The following is a 19,043-nucleotide window of genomic DNA, read 5'->3' as shown; positions in this document are numbered from 1 at the left end:
TATGTGTGTTGTGATAACTGTTGCCGATATTGGCACTATGTACCATTCGCCATAATACGTACCTGAGGGAGAAGAAAAGAAACACACAAAAGGGAAAGTCAGAGCACACGCTGTAAAGTGTGAAGAGTGTTACCTACTGGTGCGGCGTGTGGAATGGCAGAGCGTCCACTGACCCAGAATAACACACCTCTATACAATTGAATCGTTCCTTTAAAGTATTTTCAGGCTCTGCTGGGGTGTGGATGCTAATGCGTTACTACATACCTTACTTATTTTTCCCTTTGTGGGAGATTCAGAACTAATTACACCGGAGTACAAAACGCTTGCAAAAATACTGTTTTCACGTGAAAGTCCAGCTCGTGCTCAATTTCATGACCTGCGTGCCCCTGTAAACTCTAAACAGAAAGATGTGTGCTGTACTGACAGCTGCTCGGCTCGGTGCGCTGCTGCTTCTGCCTGCTAGAGCCGAGGCTGCCTCTCCTGGGGTAGGTGGGGCTGCTTGTGGGCTCGTCTGACCTGTCCAATAGGCGAGAGCTCCGGAGTCTGCCGAAAAGCCAGGGGATACATGATCCCATGGGGATACCAGATATTACACAACACCGGTACTGCAGCGTGGTTCTTTAGTTCTAAAGCGGGTAGCGCTAGCTAATAGAACCTCTCTTAGTGATGGTGGCTTAAGGATAGGGTAGCGATGGGCGTGTTTCCGAGGCTACGTAATATTTTCAGCAGCATGTGTTGGGTGACAGCAGGCTTTCCGCCAATCCGAGTCTACGCTGCTCCCGTCCTCAGGGCGCAAATCGCACCAATGGTAGCGGCACTTTAAGTCTCTTTTCTGTTTTCCTGGCACTCAGCTGAAAAAATGGCGCTTTACTGCTAGGTTGTTCAACGAGTGAACGTTATCATGCGCTGATTCCTGTCAGTGTGTGTTAATTGTCCCACCATGGAGGTCCAGGCTATGCTTGTAGATGAAGTGGCTTTGGAGGGCTTGGATGGTATCACGTTGTCCACTCTGTGGTTCAGGCTTCAGTCCCGTGTTCCCTCTTTCCCTCTCAAGCTGGACCAGGGCACACAGCAACTCCTGTGGCAAAGCTTACAGCTTTGCCCGGACATAATGTTCTACCAGCTACCGAGGACACGAGAACCCCTATTACAGCTCAACAGGTGAGCCCCGTTTCCTACAGGCTAGATCGTTTTTTCTTGCTTAAAGGTTGCTCTTTAGCGCCCTCCTGTCTAAGGTTTTGATCCTCATGGTGTAAGAGCGTATCTATTTTATTTGTTTGCCCTTCTCGTTCTTACCTTCAGTGGATGCTAAATCCAGCATTGTGTTTAATTTGATTACATTGTTGTGTGTGCTGGCGGCTTTCACGTTAACCACAAATGTGAATGTGGCTGCGTTGTAACAGGCCAGTTTGTGTAAACACCGACTTCATGTATTTAGCCCATATGGTTTAGTTAGTGTTACAATCACGATTCCAGCTGCTACTGTAAAGTACTCACGCAAGGAAGAATGAAGTATTAGAGTACTTTATTGTAAAGTTCGCCAACACAGGCTCCAGGAATATCTGGAGCAGAAACAACGTCTGAGCGTATGCAAGATCAGCTGTCAACGGACAGTTGCCAGCTGATGACCTCACAGCTGGTACGGAATCCCAGCTGGGACAAAACATAAGCGAAGGTAGTAAGGTGTCCGCGCAGGGACACAACCATAGAGATCACAACACATCCTCCCCGTTGGGAGAAGTGAAGGGAGGGAAGAACGGGGTAGGGAAGAAGAGGAGAAGGAGAGAAGGCAAAAACTACTCACAAATGTAGTCTCTAAACTTTGTCAGCGGGCCTAGAAGCCTACCAGCCCTGCTCGTAACTACAGGTTCAACATTGTCCTGTGCCGGTGGTGTGGGCAACTTCCGTCTGAATCTTCCCGTGGTAGCCTGAGTGGATGGCCTGTCAAAATGCCCAGGGGGGACTCCCGCACTCTGGCTGCCCATGGGAGTATGCTCCGTGGGAAATTCATAGTCGGAGTCATAATCAGATATACGAGGTTGTGCAGGTCTGTTCTTTTGTCCTTGAATTGTACTACTGGCATGTTCCTTGGACGTGGTAGTTTTGGTGTCATTCAAAGGGTGTCTGAAGGATGAGAGGGTGGAGAAATGCCACACCCTTCCGTCACTAAGAAGTGCAGAATTGCAATAAACTTCACGGACCAAGAGTGGAGGTGTAAACCTATCCTGACCCTTAGCAATATGCCCACTTCTCTTTACTTTGACAATGTCTCCTTCTTTGAGATCCACTGGTTTACTTCCGTGGCTTTTGTCATAATTTTTCTTGCCTATAGACTGAGATTTCCGAAGCTACTCTAGGACATGCTGAGTCGACCAGTCTACTCTCTTTGCAGCTTTTATCCAACCCACATTGTCCTTTGATAAGGGAGTTCTTCCCCCGCATTAGTTCTAAAGGGCTGTGTCCAGTAGTCTCGCATGGAGTTATTCTGTATGCCCAGACAGTCTTTAGTGTCTCCTGTCTCCAATTTAGGTTGTTGCTGTTAGCTATCTGAATAGTCCCTCTTATAACCCTGTTGAATCTTTCAACAGCTCCATTTCCAGCGGGGTGGTAGACAGACATAGTTTTATGATCAATTTTGTTCTTTATGATGTAATTCTTGAAATTTTCTGAAGTAAACGGAGTACCATTATCACTCACAATTTGTTTGGGCAGCCCCTCTCGAATGAAAATTTCATCCATGAACTTAAAAATGTTTAACGCTTCAGGATTATTAGTAAATTTTACTTCTGGCCACTTTGTAAAGTGATCAATCACAACAATTACGTACCACTTTTCCTGCCCATTGTTTACACGACCCATTATGTCCACACCGATTCTTTCCCATGGCATGCCTGGGCTGGGAATGGGTTGTAGGGGTGGTCTGAACGTTACCTGTGCTTTGTCCGAGTTCATGCAGAGGGCACACTCCCTTACAGTTCTCTCTATTTCCAAATTAATTCCTGGCCACCAATACATGTTTTTTTACTCTTCCTTTCGTTTTTACAGCTACGTACAGTGATTCCTTCTTTTTGTACAGTTTGTGTCTGACTGATGTTTGCAATGGCTTGGGGTGAAATACTTTAGTGTTGCATTTCGACCTGTTACGCGCCTGAACAAACTGACAATTGTTTCTTTTCACCTTAGGCTTTTAATCACAAATTGTAGAAGTTGGGCTCGCCCGTAATTATTCTATGTTTACCCTTGGCGTACCCGGAGCATCACTTTAGCACTCGAAAGTGCCATACTTATTTCACGTTATGGGCTGTTTGGTATTTTGTTGCTCACAATTCTCACTCCTCGCCGACCAGTATTACGAGAACCCTTTCTGATATGCTGTTGGCGACTGGTAAAGGACAGTTCTGTAAGTGGGATGAAAAAACTCGGGGGGGGGGGTTATCAAAGGGGCTTGGTCGATGTAATTAATAAACAGCTTAGTGTGCCGCCCGGCTAGAATTTTGCTGATTTTGTCTTTGCAACCAGATATATAATACAACAAGTATCATTACACATACAATAAGCCAGGACGATTGGCTCTGTGAATGGTTTAGTTTCAGAAGATGATTAAACAACAACCATGGCTTCGTTGTACATAGTGTTGAAGATGAGACTGTGAAAGAACATTACCGAGACTCTTTGAAGTTACATCAAACGCAGTGAAGTGTGGTACTGCTGCAGATTTAAGACAATTGTTTTCACCCCAAGAGTGAGGGCAAAAATGGAGAGCCCGATAGGGACCAGTCTTGGCACTTGGAATTTAGAACTACCGGTGCTGAGCACTGGCTGGACCCGGCCCACTGAAAGCCCTGGTACAGGGGAATTTTTAGATTTTGCCTATGCAGCGTTTGCGCTGTCTCTTGGAGACATGTAGTATCTAGGATATGGGCTTGAAAAAACGTCCACCTTTTTCATTGGTTCCTGTTGCTGTCCTTTAGAAATGCTGGCTTTTCATTGGTGAATACACTTAGTAGTACCTCCCTTTTAGAATTTTTAACCTAATGTTCTTAGTGTTTGGGTTATTTCTACTTGGAGAGAGCTCTTTTTAGGTCGAGCCTATGGCAGCGCGCATGTGCAGCATAGGAAATCGACCTCTTGGAATCACTTCAGCTTCAGTAGAAGCACCTGCATGTGGTGCTCACAGTTCATTGGCCTTTGCGTCTAGCTTTAGCACGCAATTGGCCAAAGGCATGTGGAGGTCTCAGCTTCTTGTGACATGTTCATTCCCAGAGCGTTTTGCTCTCGGGAGCCAGCAGCGGCGCGCAGGGGTCATTTGTTTTTTTTTCAGTGTGGCCGCTCTTGTTTGTTTATACAGTGGCGTGGGTAGGCTCTCCTCACGCTCAGCTGCTTGAGTGATAACATGCCTGTAAATCTTGTTTTTCCTATGGCCTCGACGCATTGGCCACGCCGGCTGAAGAAAGCGCGGTGGTGCGACTGCCCGGCATTTCAATGCAAATTGTCTCCCGTGCAGATGAGATGCGGTCGACGCACTCCGTCAACTAATCACTATGAAATTAGTTTCACTATATTTAAATGCCGGCATTTAATGCACTATATCCATATGCATGAAATTGCCTTGGCTAATGCGGATGTATGTTGTATACAAATAGCGTTAAAGCGTTCTTGTGGCGCAGGAAATGAACATTATACTAGCGCTTCCTTCCTAGTAGACGAGTACACAACTATATACTTCAAATATGAACCAAGCACTGTTAGATACTGGAAGCCAAGGGCACATTCAAGGGCTGGGACTGATGGGAAAGGCCAGTAACACAGATGCTCAGTCACATGACACGGAACGAGATCTGGCGTGAACCTCTGAATGTCATATATAAAGGGGCTAGGAAAACGTCCCCCCCCTTACCTGTTTGGCATGGGATGTGTAAACCAGCAGGGGCTGTCAGAGGAGCAGGTTCGTTCATTTACTAATGTCTGGTTTTGGGATAATTCAGTTTAAGAGGTGCAGGCCGCCTTTCTTGAATGACACGCATGTTCCTGCATGAGAAGGGAGTGTCCGTTGTCTCACTGAAATTAAGGCCTGTTTGACTGGCGCCCTCAGGGTCCTCGTAGATTCTCTCTGGCCCCCCTATTCCCCCCCCCCCTCGCGACTTCTGAAGCGAAAGAAAGTGTTCCATGAAATCTAAATAGTTCTAAACTGCATTTATACGTGTGGGTAACGCGGCCAGCTTTTCTCCACATGAGTTCCTGCTTTGGGCTCGGAAAGTAAACCCTTAGTGGGAGAGGCTTGGATTCCCCTTTCTCTGCAGAAAAGATGGATTACCAAGGTGTTGAAGTCTTTCTTTTCTGCCTGTCCTCCATCTCGCTGCTCTCGCACTCCCTCCCTCGGTGCAGCAGAGTAGGGGCAGGCCGGGGCTTTTTGGGCATAGAAGGTATGCACTACTAGAACGCCTTTATTTCACTGGTGTGCGTATGTGTACAAACAGTGAGCGCCAAGTGTGTGCCTTGTAATATATTAGCGCTGCCAGAACATCAGGGTGCCGTTGTCAGAATGATTTTACACTCAGAGGCATAGAATTCAAACAGTGAGGAAAAAGTTTCTTTCTAAAAACAGTACCTAAAATACTATGAAACTGTGCAGCAGAGGCGGACTTACGGCTAGGCATTCCTCCTGAATTCTAATCTCAGCTCCGCTACTGACATCAGGGATTTGGAATTTCTTAAAATATCTACTTGTCCATGGGGCAGGTTGCTTCATAAATCTACTTGTCCTGTAACAAAATCCACTTGTCCCTTTTGTGCCATGTAATGCGACGACAAATTACAGCAGCAATCTTATTATATAAACAGTTCTGATATAGCCTCTCTGATTATGCCAGGGCTCGTACCATAGTAGGGTTTGAATACCAGCAATTCCCTTATGTTGCTACGTTTCTGCAGGTCTACATGCTGAAGGTAGTGGTAAGCCATAGTTCAAGGGTTGGAATGCCCTTTTGAGTCTGTGTAAACCTACTAACTTGCATGTTTTAAAGAGTTTTCTCCAAATCTTTTTCCACACTGAAAAAGGTTTGAAATCTACTCCCGATAGTGGCAGACGTAAAACTAATTCCAGGGTTGGGAACACATTTTTTGGAGGGAAAGTGAACTTGAAACATTCAGATTTTCACATGAGCATCTCTACACATGCTCATTTGAACATGCTAAAATGCAGTTCACAAATATTTTCTAGGAGTACTATTTCTTGGCCTACTTTTGTAAATTCACGGAAACTGTATATTTGCAGTTAATGCAAGGATATATACTATGGATGCACTTTGGGGACTTTCTTTAATAATTAGGCCTTGCGTTAAGCATGACCTTTTCTGTTTAATGAAATTCTCTTTCTTGCTCTCCGTGAGTGACCGTATTCTGCTCTTTTACAAGGAGCATATTGGCACACAAAGTAGTTTTGTTCAGTGCCCGAAGCTGCTGTGGCAGTGTGTGCTTTTGAGACCAAAAACATTTTTTGCTTGTGCCAATGCTTGTTAGAATGGTGAGAGCCCAGCAGCTCCCACACCGATAAGGTTTTACAAAAAACCATGCCTAAATAAGTCATGCATTGACAAAACCAAAAGGCTGACCACCAATTTCAGACCTACTGGCTTTTGCCAATGCTTGTTTATTTTTGTTTCCCATAATCGTATTTAAACTGGTTACCAGGTGGACTGTGTGATGAAGGTAACTGCCACAGGGAAGGCGGATCAGATGGTCTAAAATAGATGGTGTAGCCTTTTACAAAGAATTAATGGCAAAAGGGAAAGTACAGATAGTCGAGTGTTTAGACCCTAAGATTGAGGGGAGTACCCTGGTTACGGCTTTTGGTTTATTGACCGAAATAATTGACGGTCTTTTAAAAACCAAAGCTCAGCCGGGGAATAATATACAACCAAGATGGTTCGACACTAAGTGTTCACGTGCCTTGAGAGACTTAAAATCTAGTCTAAAAATCAAACCTAGGGATAACTTGCGAATAGCCCACTGCAGATGGACTTATAAACAGGTCCTGAAACAAAGGAAGACTGCTCTTCAAAATGAAGCATGGGCAGACCTAAGAGAGGCGGGAGAAAGAAGGGACATGAGTCAATTCTGGAGGATAGTTAATAATCCATGTTTCCAGGATAGTCATACCCCTGAGATGGGAACAAACATCCTTCCGGAACAGTGGGTTTCGCATTTCCAGGGTCTGTATAATCATAACCAGGAGGTTGATTAGGAAAGAGGGTGGGAAGAACAACAAGGACCTATTATTGAGTTCTCCCTAGTGGAAATCACACAAGGGATAGAGGGCCTAGCACGAAACAAAGCTCCAGGCCCTGATGGTACACCACCAGATTTATATTTAAGTAATGTAGACCTCTGGTCCCCCATTCTTACTAGAGTGTTTAATGCTGCTATCCAGTCGGGTCTACCATGTTCATGGTCAACAGCAGTCATTATACCCATTTTTAAGAAGGGTAATCGGGATAACCCGGAATGCTTTAGACCAATTTCCCTAATAGATGTTTCGGCCAAAATCCTGGGCAGGGTAATTTTGCAGCGACTGATGGAATGGACAAAGGATAATCATATAATCACAGACATCCAATATGGCTTTAGAACAGGAAGATCTACGAGCGACCAATGTCTGAATCTTTATATGCTGGTTGCAAAGTACACTAAAGACAGTAATGAAGCCATGTATCTGGGATTCATGAACTTAGCAGCTGCCTTTGATAATGTCAATAGGAACAAGCTATGGTGTCTGATGAGCGATATGGGTATCGATGTGGGCCTGATTAAAAATCTTAGGGAGGTACATCGGGACACAACAGCCAAAGTTCGCTATAATTTGGGGGGAGGGAACACGAAATCGTTCCCCTGTACGAGTGGGGTGAGGCAGGGGTGCATTCTTGCCCCCTTCCTGTTCTCGCTATACATTAACAACTTAGAACAGGCTCTGCTAAACCTAAAGACAGATTGCCCGAGAATAGGATTGTGCCAAATTCCGGTGCTATTATACGCAGATGATGTGGTTCTGCTCGCCCGTACACCAAGGGGCCTGCAAAGCCTGATAGATGGGTTTGTAAAATTCATGGATACCCTGGGGTTGTCAGTAAATCTGAATAAGTCATTTGTAATGTTGGCAGGTGCTAAACCATGTAAGAGTTTTGCATATAAAATAGGGAACCATCAACTGGAGATAACTCCCTCTTTTTCCTACCTGGGGCTACTTTTTGATGGGGCACTCAAATTTAGATCCCTAGTGGAGGATCAATGCACAAAATTGATCTCCACAAATGGGGCCATATTAAAATATGGCTGAAGGTTGGGCCGATGGTCCCCAGAACAAGTGATGAACCTTTATGGTTCAATTGGCTGGGCCAAAGTCACGTATGGCTCAGAAGTCTGGGGTTATGTCAACGTAGAGCAACTGCAACTGGTGGAAAACAAATTTATGCGTAGGATCCTGAGGGTCCCCCAGAGTTCCCCAGCTGTAATTGCTCATAAGGAATTAGGGAGACCCTTTCTAGAGGATCAACTCAAGATAAGACCCATCATAGCCTGGCTAAAAATATGGGCTAACCCCGAGACAGATTTTACAAGACAAATCTTGAGGGATTGCCTGACAAGGGATAAAGGATTACAAATTCCTTGGTTAAATTATGTCAAGACCACCCTGGAGGGTATTGATCAGAGGGATCTCTTCACCGATCCCAGTTCTATTTTATTGTCTGATAAACGGAAAATTAAAACTCTGTTGGCTGCTCAACTCGCCTAAATAAGAATAAAACAGGAGTTGTTAAAGCACACTGTACACACCTATAGCTATATTAAGAACACAGAGGGCATGAAGCCATATCTCTATGTAATGTATAATGCCCAGGATAGGTTCTTAATGACTCATTTTAGGCTCAATCTTTTACCTCACATACTGGCAGAGCTGCCAGGTTTTACACAGTCCATTGAGCAAAAGGGTGCCTGCGGTTGCGACAATTTGTCTCCGCAGGACACCCTTCATTTTGTTCTTCTGTGTCCTTTTTTTAAGTACCCTAGACGAAAGTTTCTCGTTGAGATTTTAAAAAAAGATAAGTTTCGTCATGCTAAAATGGCTTTATTGTTCTTGCAAAGAGCTCATGACCCATTATGAATTTTTTTATTAAGACTGCTGTAAAGTTAAGAAACACTAGAGGGGTGTGTGCTTGAAGGGCCCTGTGTTGAGCATTGTGTTAATCGTTTTTTATATCTTAACTAATGAAATGCTGGAATTCATAGTAATGTAATATTTCTTTTTAAATTTGTTGATATGTGTACTTTTATGACGTTTTTAACTATCAAAAAGAATTATAAAGTAAAGTAAACTGGTTACTCATTCCTTCCATTTTGAATATTTTGTGGAAATACAAGCATCCATCAACACGTTACTAAATGATGCTGCAAAGATATGGTACATAAAATCTTACAGTATTTTTCCTACTTGAATATTTTTGTGAACGTTTTATTTTGAAAGCAAAGAACCATCACTCCTTGCTTTCATTAACCCCTTGTGTGCCACGCCCTTTCCCCGCCCTTTGCCGGCCGTTACATTAGCTGGCGGGGTTCATGACGAGCTGGACTCGTCATGGGCACAGCGCAACCGCGGCCCATGACGAGTCCAGCTCGTCATGGGCACACAAGGGGTTAATGAACCATAAATACAAGTATAAACAGCATTAACACATGGACACAAATATTAACTTAGCTGCAGACAATGCCCTTCCCTGATCCATAATATGGTGCTGCAAACTGGCAGTCAAAGGGTTTGTGCTGGAGGGAGTTGGGCCTACTTGTCCCAAGGACAAAATACACATGAAAACTTGTTGCCCTTGACCCCAAACAATATGTCCCAGGCTTCTGGCTATAGAAATTCCACATCCCGGTGACGATCCTGGAAAAGTCGGGTCATGTAATTCATATCTCTTCCAAAATGTAGAAACGAATGGCAACACACATCATTTCAATATTATTCTCTTTAGAAAAAGACTAAACATTGTCTCAAATATAGTGCTATATAAAAAGTATTGCCATATACAGGCGCTGAAAATAGTTTCCATTCACGAAAACATGAAAGGTGCAATCCCTATGGGTGTAGTTGGCAAAGCGGAGCCCCCTCGGAGACGCGCACCTCCAAACTCCATCGTCAACCTTCCTTTCTGCACTTGTTGTGTAAAGATGTTTTGCACAGTCAAGCAAACCCCTGCCTGCTCTCATGCAACAGAAGACACTTCCATTAGAGTTGAAAAATATTTATTTCCAGCTGTTCGCCCAGACCACCCACAAAAAGACACTTGAGGACATGTCTAGACACACAAACACTCTAGTAACAAGCGTGACATGTTGCAGGAGGCAGGGGTGTCTGAAATATTAAACCTGTGAAAGCAAACAGCCAAAACATAACATTGTTGTTCACTTCCGGGTATGATACCAATGACAGTCTGAGGGTAGTGCCAACTAAACTCAGAGCAACAGTGTTCAATGAATGTTACCTCCTCTGCCACTAGAACCCACACCTTTTATTTTTTTCACTTCGATTGCCTTTTTTGCTGTTATTGTTTTTAAAGAGTGCCCTGTAAATAAATGAAAGTAAAGTAACTGGCCAAAGGAAGGCACAAGCTTACACAGCGCAAGATCCTCGGGTCCCTGCCCCCTCCCCTCCTTAGAATGCGATACCCATGACCTGGGAAACATTTGTTTAACTTCCTTCCTTGTCACGCTTTTGGAATAATGGACCGCCTTTCCTTGATTTTGAGAAGCCAAAAGTTTAGAGGACTGTCTGGAGGGGACTCAACCAATGAGTACATTTCTGACTCTCCGTTCCGAAAATGTACTTCCAAATCCTGGCTTCCCCTCTTAACTGCATTGTGTGATTCTGGGCAAATGAATTTATTGCACCGTGAATCTGTTTCAAGCGCTTAAAAATCGGCTAAATGGCTGCACAAAACGCTATATAAATAACTGGACATTGCATATAAGAAAATATAATGCAAGAAATGACCAGGAAGACCAAGTATAGTGACTTTTAAAACAAAACAAACTAGCATTGGTATAGCCAATATGTTTCGCCTTTGGGACCTTATAAGTGTTTAGTTATCCAGCACAATATCCTTGGTGCAACAACATCAACTGTTGCATGGCTAAACACTTATAAGGTCCCAAAGGCGAGACCTATTGGCTATGCCAATTTTTGTTTTGATTGGGCTGCGTCTTTGCTCCTTGCGTTCTCTGTTACTTGTGCAATGAAACTTCCTTTCACTTCATTTGCTTGTGGTCAGTTCCTTCACTCCCATGCCTCTTCCTCACCCCTCCCACAACACTGTTGCATGCTCCGCAGTTTTCCTCACAACGCTGCTTTTATGTTGTATTACGTTTTTACCTTTTATTTATATAGCACGCTTGTGGGAAGTTCAACTATTGGGCTGACGCCGGTCTTCAACTGGGATCCCCAGCTTATGTGAAACCTATTGCATTGCAAATTATTGTCTTGCATAAAGACAACCTACATGCTTTCAGGGAGCAACAACAAAAATAAATGATCTTTGTGAGTTGCAGAAGCATGTGTTTAAGTCTTAGAAAGACACGTACCTCTGCTTGTGCATGTCGTACGTTTGAGTAGGGGGAGTTTGGGAAGTTGCCTGAGTTTTTCCTGCCCTGTTATAAAGAAGCTTGCACATCTAATGCCCAGGCTGCACCTCTTCTGTTTTCGCCACTCCTACTTCTGCTGCCGACACTGTAATTAATCTGTGTGCGAGGGGAGCTTGGCAAACAGCCGTGCCTATGCTACTGTCCATGCCACATATGTCCTGTGCGTGAGAAACGTTTGCAGTGTTTGATCTGTGTTTGCATAACTTGCACTACCCCTGGTATACCTCTTCTGTGTTTGATGCTTGTGTGGTACCTGCTGCATGTTATAGAGACTTCCTGTTCGCTATACAAAAGCCCAAATGATGGTCTTTCCCACTGCTTGCTTGTTAAATATTTGGGGATAGAAGCTGTCAGTTCCTCAGAGAGCGGGCAAGTCCTCTAGGAGCTACGTGAGGCTAGCATCGAGCTGGTATATTGAGGTAACTTTCAGACCTTCCTCCACCTCCCCATGCGACCTTGCATCTTTTACATGCAGTGTTTTGTACATTGATCTCACTATTGACATGTAACATTTCATTCACCTTCCCATTGTATTGCTGGTGCATTCCTTCCTCCATTGATTGGAAAAACCTCATTAATGATAGTTCATTTGTTCTGAGGTTTCAGGAACTGCATTCTGAAGCATGCTATCACGCATTCGATATACATAGTTTGTAAATGTCACTTTATTACAGTTGTGCTGTTAAGCTCGCAGGGTTTGGGAATGCGTATTATCAGATTAAAACTCAAGTGTGTGTCTGCTTTTCTATGCCACCATTCTAATTAATGTTATGAGGCGGTTTTATGTCAGTCAGTCAGAGTAACTTTATTTCGCCAACACAATGTAGGCATAAAAAGTATACTACTGTTAAAAACAGACATTTCACAGCATTGCAATAAAGTATAAAAAATGTAAGTTATTGCATTAAAATCTAAATTCATAGTTATTTACACAATACAATTTACAATTGATTCATTGTTCGGAATATCATTTTAGCAGATTGTACGTCTTTTTTTTTTTTTAGGCTATAACAAAAAGGAAGCCAAAGAGAAACAGATGAAAGGGTCAGGTAGTAGTTGCAGGTAATAAAGGGCTACTCAACACTGTTTGAAGTTCATTTTACGCATAATGGGAATAATAAATAGTTTCCTTTCATCAGAGTAAAATTTACAGAAGAACAAAAAATGTATATCATTCCGTACAGATCGCTGATCACAGGGACAAAATGGGAGGTCAGAGACAACATAAACATTACGGGGAAAGCCCAACATAAGCGGAATATAGTTCAATCGAAATCTCACCAGAATGTACCTGTGCTGTAAATTAGTGATGAAGGAAAGGTATATTGTATTTTTGTCCATTTGCGTTATACTGGGAGAAGTCAAGTATGTTTTTACTGCCGACAGATTGATGTTTTTAATTTCCCCTCTTATCTGTCTGCTAGAAAGTAATTGCGCTTTTAGATCATTTTTAGAGATGTAACAACAAGTAGTAGGATCCAAAAAAAGACTATGTAGCCCAACTGCTTTCAATGTGGTTTCAACATAAGTTGACCAAGTGATATTACCTACCCCATCTAATTTCAAAACATCCTTTATAATCTCTCTTGTTAAGGCAAGGGTCTCCATTCACCATACTGAGTGCCACATGAGAATCTGGGCCACTGCCACTTTATCTGTAATATAGGGTGCTCTCAATTCCATGTGGCACTTACAGTTGGCACATGACTTTGGTAAAGAAAGGACCCTTTTTAAGAAGTTATCTTCAATAATCTGTAGTTTTGAACAATCTCTCATTCTCCAAACAGCTGCTCCATAGGTGGCAGCAGAGATGGTCTTAGCTTGATACATTGTTTTTTTACATCTATAGGTTCTATGCCAGTTTTTAAAATAAATTTGGTTAATTCCCCAATATTCTTTTCCATCTGTGACCCTCTATTAGCAATCCTCTTTTGCCAGTTAGCGTGGGGGTCAAACATTATCCCTAAGTAGTTAAAAGAATGAACAGCTCCCAGTTTTCCCCCTTCAGTAATAATTTGCTGATGATTTCGGTGCTTAGTACCTGCTACTAGAATAAAAGACTTTGAATAGTTAACTTTCATATCAAGATTATTTATAAATTTAGTATATTCCAGGACTAAGCGGCGCAATGCATTATTAGTACGAGCTAAAAGCACAGCGTCGTCCGCATATAATACAATTGGAACCTGTGCTGAATTAATATAAGGGACATCCGGAGTGGAATCTAACGATGCAGATTCTAAACCGTTGGTATAGAGTGCAAATAAAAAGGGGACAAGAACACAGCTCTGCCTCACACCTCTTGCAATTTTAAAAGATCTAGTGCACTCCCCATTCCTTCCATAGCGAACACAGGCTGAGGCACCTGAGTACAGGTCACGGATGATATTGATAATATTCGAGTCAATTCCCATTGTCTCCATGATCTGCCACAGCCTAGGCTGTGCCACGCAGTCAAAGGCTGCGGACAGATCCATGAAGGCTAAATGGAGATGACCTTTTTTTGCAGCCATATATTTCGCTATAATTAGACTCCGATTCAGACACTGATCCACAGTGCCTTTCCCTTTTCTAAAACCAAACTGGCATGGGATAATGATGTTTTTTTCCAAGGCCCAATCCTCTAGTCTATTTAAAATCAGTCTGCCCATTAGCTTTGCAGTAGAATCTATCAGAGAGATAGGTCTGTAAATTTTCGCAATCGACCTAGCCCCCTTTTTGTATATTGGGACAATTAAACTTGTCTTCCACGATGGCGGTGCAGCTGTTTGGGCAATTTTATTAAAAACATTTGTTAAAAGCGGAGCCCAAAGATCTTGGTTATCTAAGAACAAGTCAATAGGGACTCCATCCGGTCCCGGAGCCTTTGCACGTTTACATTGGTTTAAAGCATGCTTAGTTTCCGCAAGAGTAAAACTAGCAGCAACCTCAGCGCTTTCTAAATTTTGGGAGATGGGTTGTAAAGTTGTTGTTTCTCCCACTCCAAAAAAAACCTTCAAAGGGGGTCACCCAATCTTCCTGGTCAACGTTGGTGTCTGTGGTCATAGCCTCCTCATCTTTTAGAAACGGAGCGTTGATCAAAGACCAGAATGCTTGCGAGCTTTTTGATATTGCAGCCTTCTGCAGATTTTCCCACCATTCTTCCTTTAAAATCTTAAGCCTCGTGATTCTTGCTTTTTTATAAGCTTGTCGCAAGCCTTTGACTAATATTGTATTTCGAGGCTTAGACTTCAACGCTTTATGTAGACTTTTTAATGTTTTATCATGGTCCTCATCAAACCAACTATATTTTTCGCGCCAGCCATTACGGATAGCATGAGTTAAATTATTTTTAACATCATTTAAAATCAACTCAAAATCCAAGATCATGCGGTCATGTAAAACTGGATCTACACAAAGCATTATCTCTCCAAGACAGTTGGACACTAAGTTGGTCAAAAATCTCTCTGTCTACTTTTTCCCCACTCTAAAACAATCCCATTTTCTCTTGCAATTGCTGGATTTATAGGAAGTTTAAAGGCACAATCAACTTTCTTTGCAGATTGCATAGAAAAGGTTATTGCAGCGTGGTCACTGAATGAGAAAAACACACTCTTAAAATGAGAGAAAAGGCCTTTCGTAGGATCAGAGACCAACACATAGTCAAGGGTCGAGGAAGAAAAATTATTTTTAAAAAAGTAGGTTCTAACTGATCAGTTAAATGTTCGAAAGTGTTTAAAAGTATTAGATTTATTATTAATAATCTATTTAAGCTGTTGACATAATCTGAGTGACAAAAATGAGGGGCACTCTCCCCATGATCATCCTGTATTCCACAAGCTAATACATTTATCTTATCACCTGGATGAATGTTAAAATCCCCAAGCCAGATTATATTGCAGGGTTTGGTGCATTTGTCTTGCAAATCATTAATGGCTTTTTCCAGCGGGGCCAGCACCTCTGCTTGTTTACTTCCAAATGTATTATTATGAAAGTTAATAAGAACAATAGTCCACAGAGTATTCAATTACAATAATATGGTAATAGGGAGACATATTAAAAAACGACTTTACTTTAAAAGGAAAAGCATTGGAAAGTAGCGTCAACAAACCACCCTCAGCCCGACCAGCAGGTGACAGTACAGCAGTAGTATGAAAGGTGCAGTACCCATTCAAGAATATTGGATCTATTTCCCAAGTCTCTTGAAGACACACTATGTCGTTCAGTGTCAACAAAGATAGCCAATCGATATTACACCTATTTTGATTTATAACCTGCGTTATTCCAAGACATAACCGCTGTAGATCCCGAGAGATTCTCTCAGGGTTGTAGAGTCTTTGACAAAATTAAGCTATCTTGGTGGCTTGCTGATGTCACACTAGCAATTATATGAGGAGAAGTGCACAAGGGTGACAGTTTTTGTAACTCTAACACATCATCCCCACTAGGTAATATAACCTGAGAATCCAGTCCGTCACAAGCGAACAGGCCTTCTAAAGCAGCAAATCTATTCCTTAAAGGAAACGGTGAGACTATGGGGGGAAAATGTTGGTTAAATGGGAAACGGGATGGTCTCCAAGGAGCATTTGAACTAACAATAGATGACTGTGGTGTAAAATAGGGTTTATAGAAAACCCCCTAAGGTAGAGCAAAGATTTCGGAATGAAATGATGGCATATTTGGTAGAACAGATAATAATTCATCCACTATATGATGATTATCGAAGTTCACTATGATACAATCTCCTTTAATACTTTTGGGAGCTCTTCCCACCCAAGAGACTCTCCTAGCCATAATAATATTATGGAAGGCATTGACATTTTCATCTAGGCACTTAGATAGCCAATTCTTAGATTTAGTTATAAGCTGCTCCGTGCTTTCTATCATGTTTGGTTTCAGTTCTGGGGTATTAACCAGAACTATAACATATGGACAGGCAGCTGGGGGGAGATCCAATCTTGACTTAGGCTTCCCACTTTCATCTTGGTACTGGGAAGCTCTAGTTCCTAAGCACAATGACTGTGAGCCTCCCTCCGGGCAGGTTGTAAGTACAGATGGAATTATATATGGGCGAGGGACTGTCAAACTAATAGGTGTTTGTGACTCATCATGAAGCGTTGAGTGGCCAGTATTCTGATGGTTACCTTGTACCTGTGTCCTACCGTTATTTTTATGTACATTGGCTCTCAACATTTTGGTAGAGTCGCGGGCAGAGCCAGGAAGAACTGCAGGAAACCCTTTTGTTTGTTGTAGGGCCTGGGTTCCCACACTATCAATAATTGTATTTGGCCTATCAGGCAACGTAGAGGGGAATATGCCCATTTGGGAATTAGAAGTAGGTACATTAGTTAGCATGGTCGTGTCCGGAGGGGGGTGAGTTAGGAGATGAGAGGCCTTGAGTAGATAATTTTTCCTCTATTTTGCACAGTTTATACAATATAGGGTCAAATAATGCAGACAACGTGGTCTCTAATTTTTCCATTAAATCAAAGTTACAAGAGTGATCAGTCCCCATAACTGGTTGATTAGTAATTTCATTTTGTCTAGTAGATCTAGTAGTCCTTGATTGTGATGATAGTCTTGTGTCCAATCTCTTACACCCGGTATCATTCTCCTTACAAACCCGCTTTAGTGTTTTTTGTCTTAAGGGGCCGCCTCCCTTTCTTTTTTTAGATTTTGCATCCGAATAGTCATTTTCCACTTGTTTGGACACTAATTTTTCCTGAGTTGTGTTGCACTCCACATCTATATCGGCAGTGGGTAAAGATGGATTCACTGCTGGAGCTGTGGCAGAATTTGAATCATCTACTAATTGGCCAGAAGTCAATCGGTCGATGGCTAGAGTCCCTGCACCCAAAAAAGAGCGTTTTTGCATGATCAGAGTATCCAGAGAAAGCCTTCTCTCAGTAAGTTCAGTTTCATGGGCCAGGACAGATTCTGCCCTTGTTAAAAAGGCATCCAGGGTTTCCACATGTCCAGACCCTTGTTTTTCCTTAAGAATCTTTCTTTTACTCATTTTACCCTCAGTGTTACTAGTAACACCGTTTCTGCTTTGGTGTGCAGCTTCCCCAACAGATAAGTATATATATCAAAATCTGCAGATTATAAGAACATGCGAGGCTCAACGCCTCCCTACCTTAGCCTTTAGGGTACAGTAATCACCTCGTAGTCTACCAACTGTCTCTGATGCCAAGCCTAGAGGGTAGGCCCAGCCCAGCTTCTTCCAGCCCCTGACGGGCACGGACGGGCCCGCCCTCGGCCCGGGCTGCGCCCTCGCGCGTCCCGCGCTGCGGGGGCCCTGTGGTGATTTATGGGCCTTCGCCGCAGCGGGGATGACGCGGCAACGGAGCGCCTCCTGGCATGAGTGCCTCTGGGGATTGGAGTCCCCCTCCTCTCTGGTGGTGCAGGTAGTTCCGGAAAATCTTTTCAGGTTTTATGTCAAGTGCTCTGGGTTACTGTCCTATGCCTACCTTTAACTATTCATTACTTTCAGTTGTGTTTGTCCAATTGATTTAGTTGGAATAAATCAACAATACAAGTACCACAATGCATTGGGTTGGTAAATGAAAGCACCAAAACGTTAACATGTGAGCATGTTATTGCAGGAAAGAAAATATATTTTCTCAAGGGAGTGCCTGCTCTGCTAATGAGGGGTGGTCACATAACCCCAGGAGGTACACCGGGAGAAAAATATAGTTCTTTTTTTTCCTCTGCTCTCAGAACCTTTCCTGTAGCAGATGGCTAGGGCTCGTAGAGCCGCCGCAAGGTAAGTGCCTCCTGCTCACTTGAGGTTAGTGGAACTGGAAAAACAATGCAGATGAAAGCTAGATGCAAATTCTCCAGGTATTTTTACCTTAAAATAACTGCAACATACAACTGCCAGTAGGGGTTTTGCATCTTTACATGCTGTGTTGTACATTAACCTCACTATCGACATGGAACATTTAATTCATGTTTGCAATATATTGCTGGCCCATTTCTTCCTCTATAGTTAAAAAAAACATACAAAAAAACCTCTAAAATGATAGTTTATGGGGTCCGAGGTTTCAGGAACTGCATTCTGAATGAAGCGCACTCTCACGCATTCAATATACATTCTATGTAAATGTCACTTTGTCAGTTATCGTGTTAACTTCACAGGTTTTGTGAAGTTCCATAATCAGATTAAAACTCAAGCACGGGTAAAACACATTGTCATTTACAACGCCAATCGCTATAACTCTTGCAAATGCGAGACCCATTGCATTACAAATGCTTGTTCTTTTATTTTTTATTTATTTATATTTTTGTGAGAAAGGACGGTAATGCTTGTTGGCGTCATGCCCCCTTGCTTCTTTATTGTGAGTACTTCAAGCACCCCAAAAATAACCATTCTG

The 19,043-nt window shown here is 42.7% G+C and overlaps 1 protein-coding gene across 2 annotated transcripts in view; it reads left to right on the top strand.

Moving 5' to 3' along the window:
* The first annotated feature begins 668 nt into the window (after positions 1-668).
* The window catches only part of GTF3C1 (general transcription factor IIIC subunit 1), a 1,956,011-nt gene continuing 1,937,636 nt past the window's right edge, over positions 669-19,043 (top strand). For both annotated transcript variants that reach the window (XM_085632176.1, XM_085632175.1), the window contains exon 1: positions 669-1,161. In XM_085632176.1, the coding sequence (XP_085488302.1) occupies positions 941-1,161 (221 nt within the window). In that variant the 5' untranslated portion in view covers positions 669-940. The remainder of the gene's footprint in view (positions 1,162-19,043) is intronic.

The sequence above is a fragment of the Triturus cristatus genome, chromosome 10, assembly GCF_964204655.1.
Source record: "Triturus cristatus chromosome 10, aTriCri1.1, whole genome shotgun sequence".
Taxonomy (NCBI): Eukaryota; Metazoa; Chordata; class Amphibia; order Caudata; family Salamandridae; genus Triturus; species Triturus cristatus.
The sequence above is the reverse complement of the archived record's forward strand: the minus strand, read 5'-3'. Positions and strand labels throughout refer to the sequence as shown.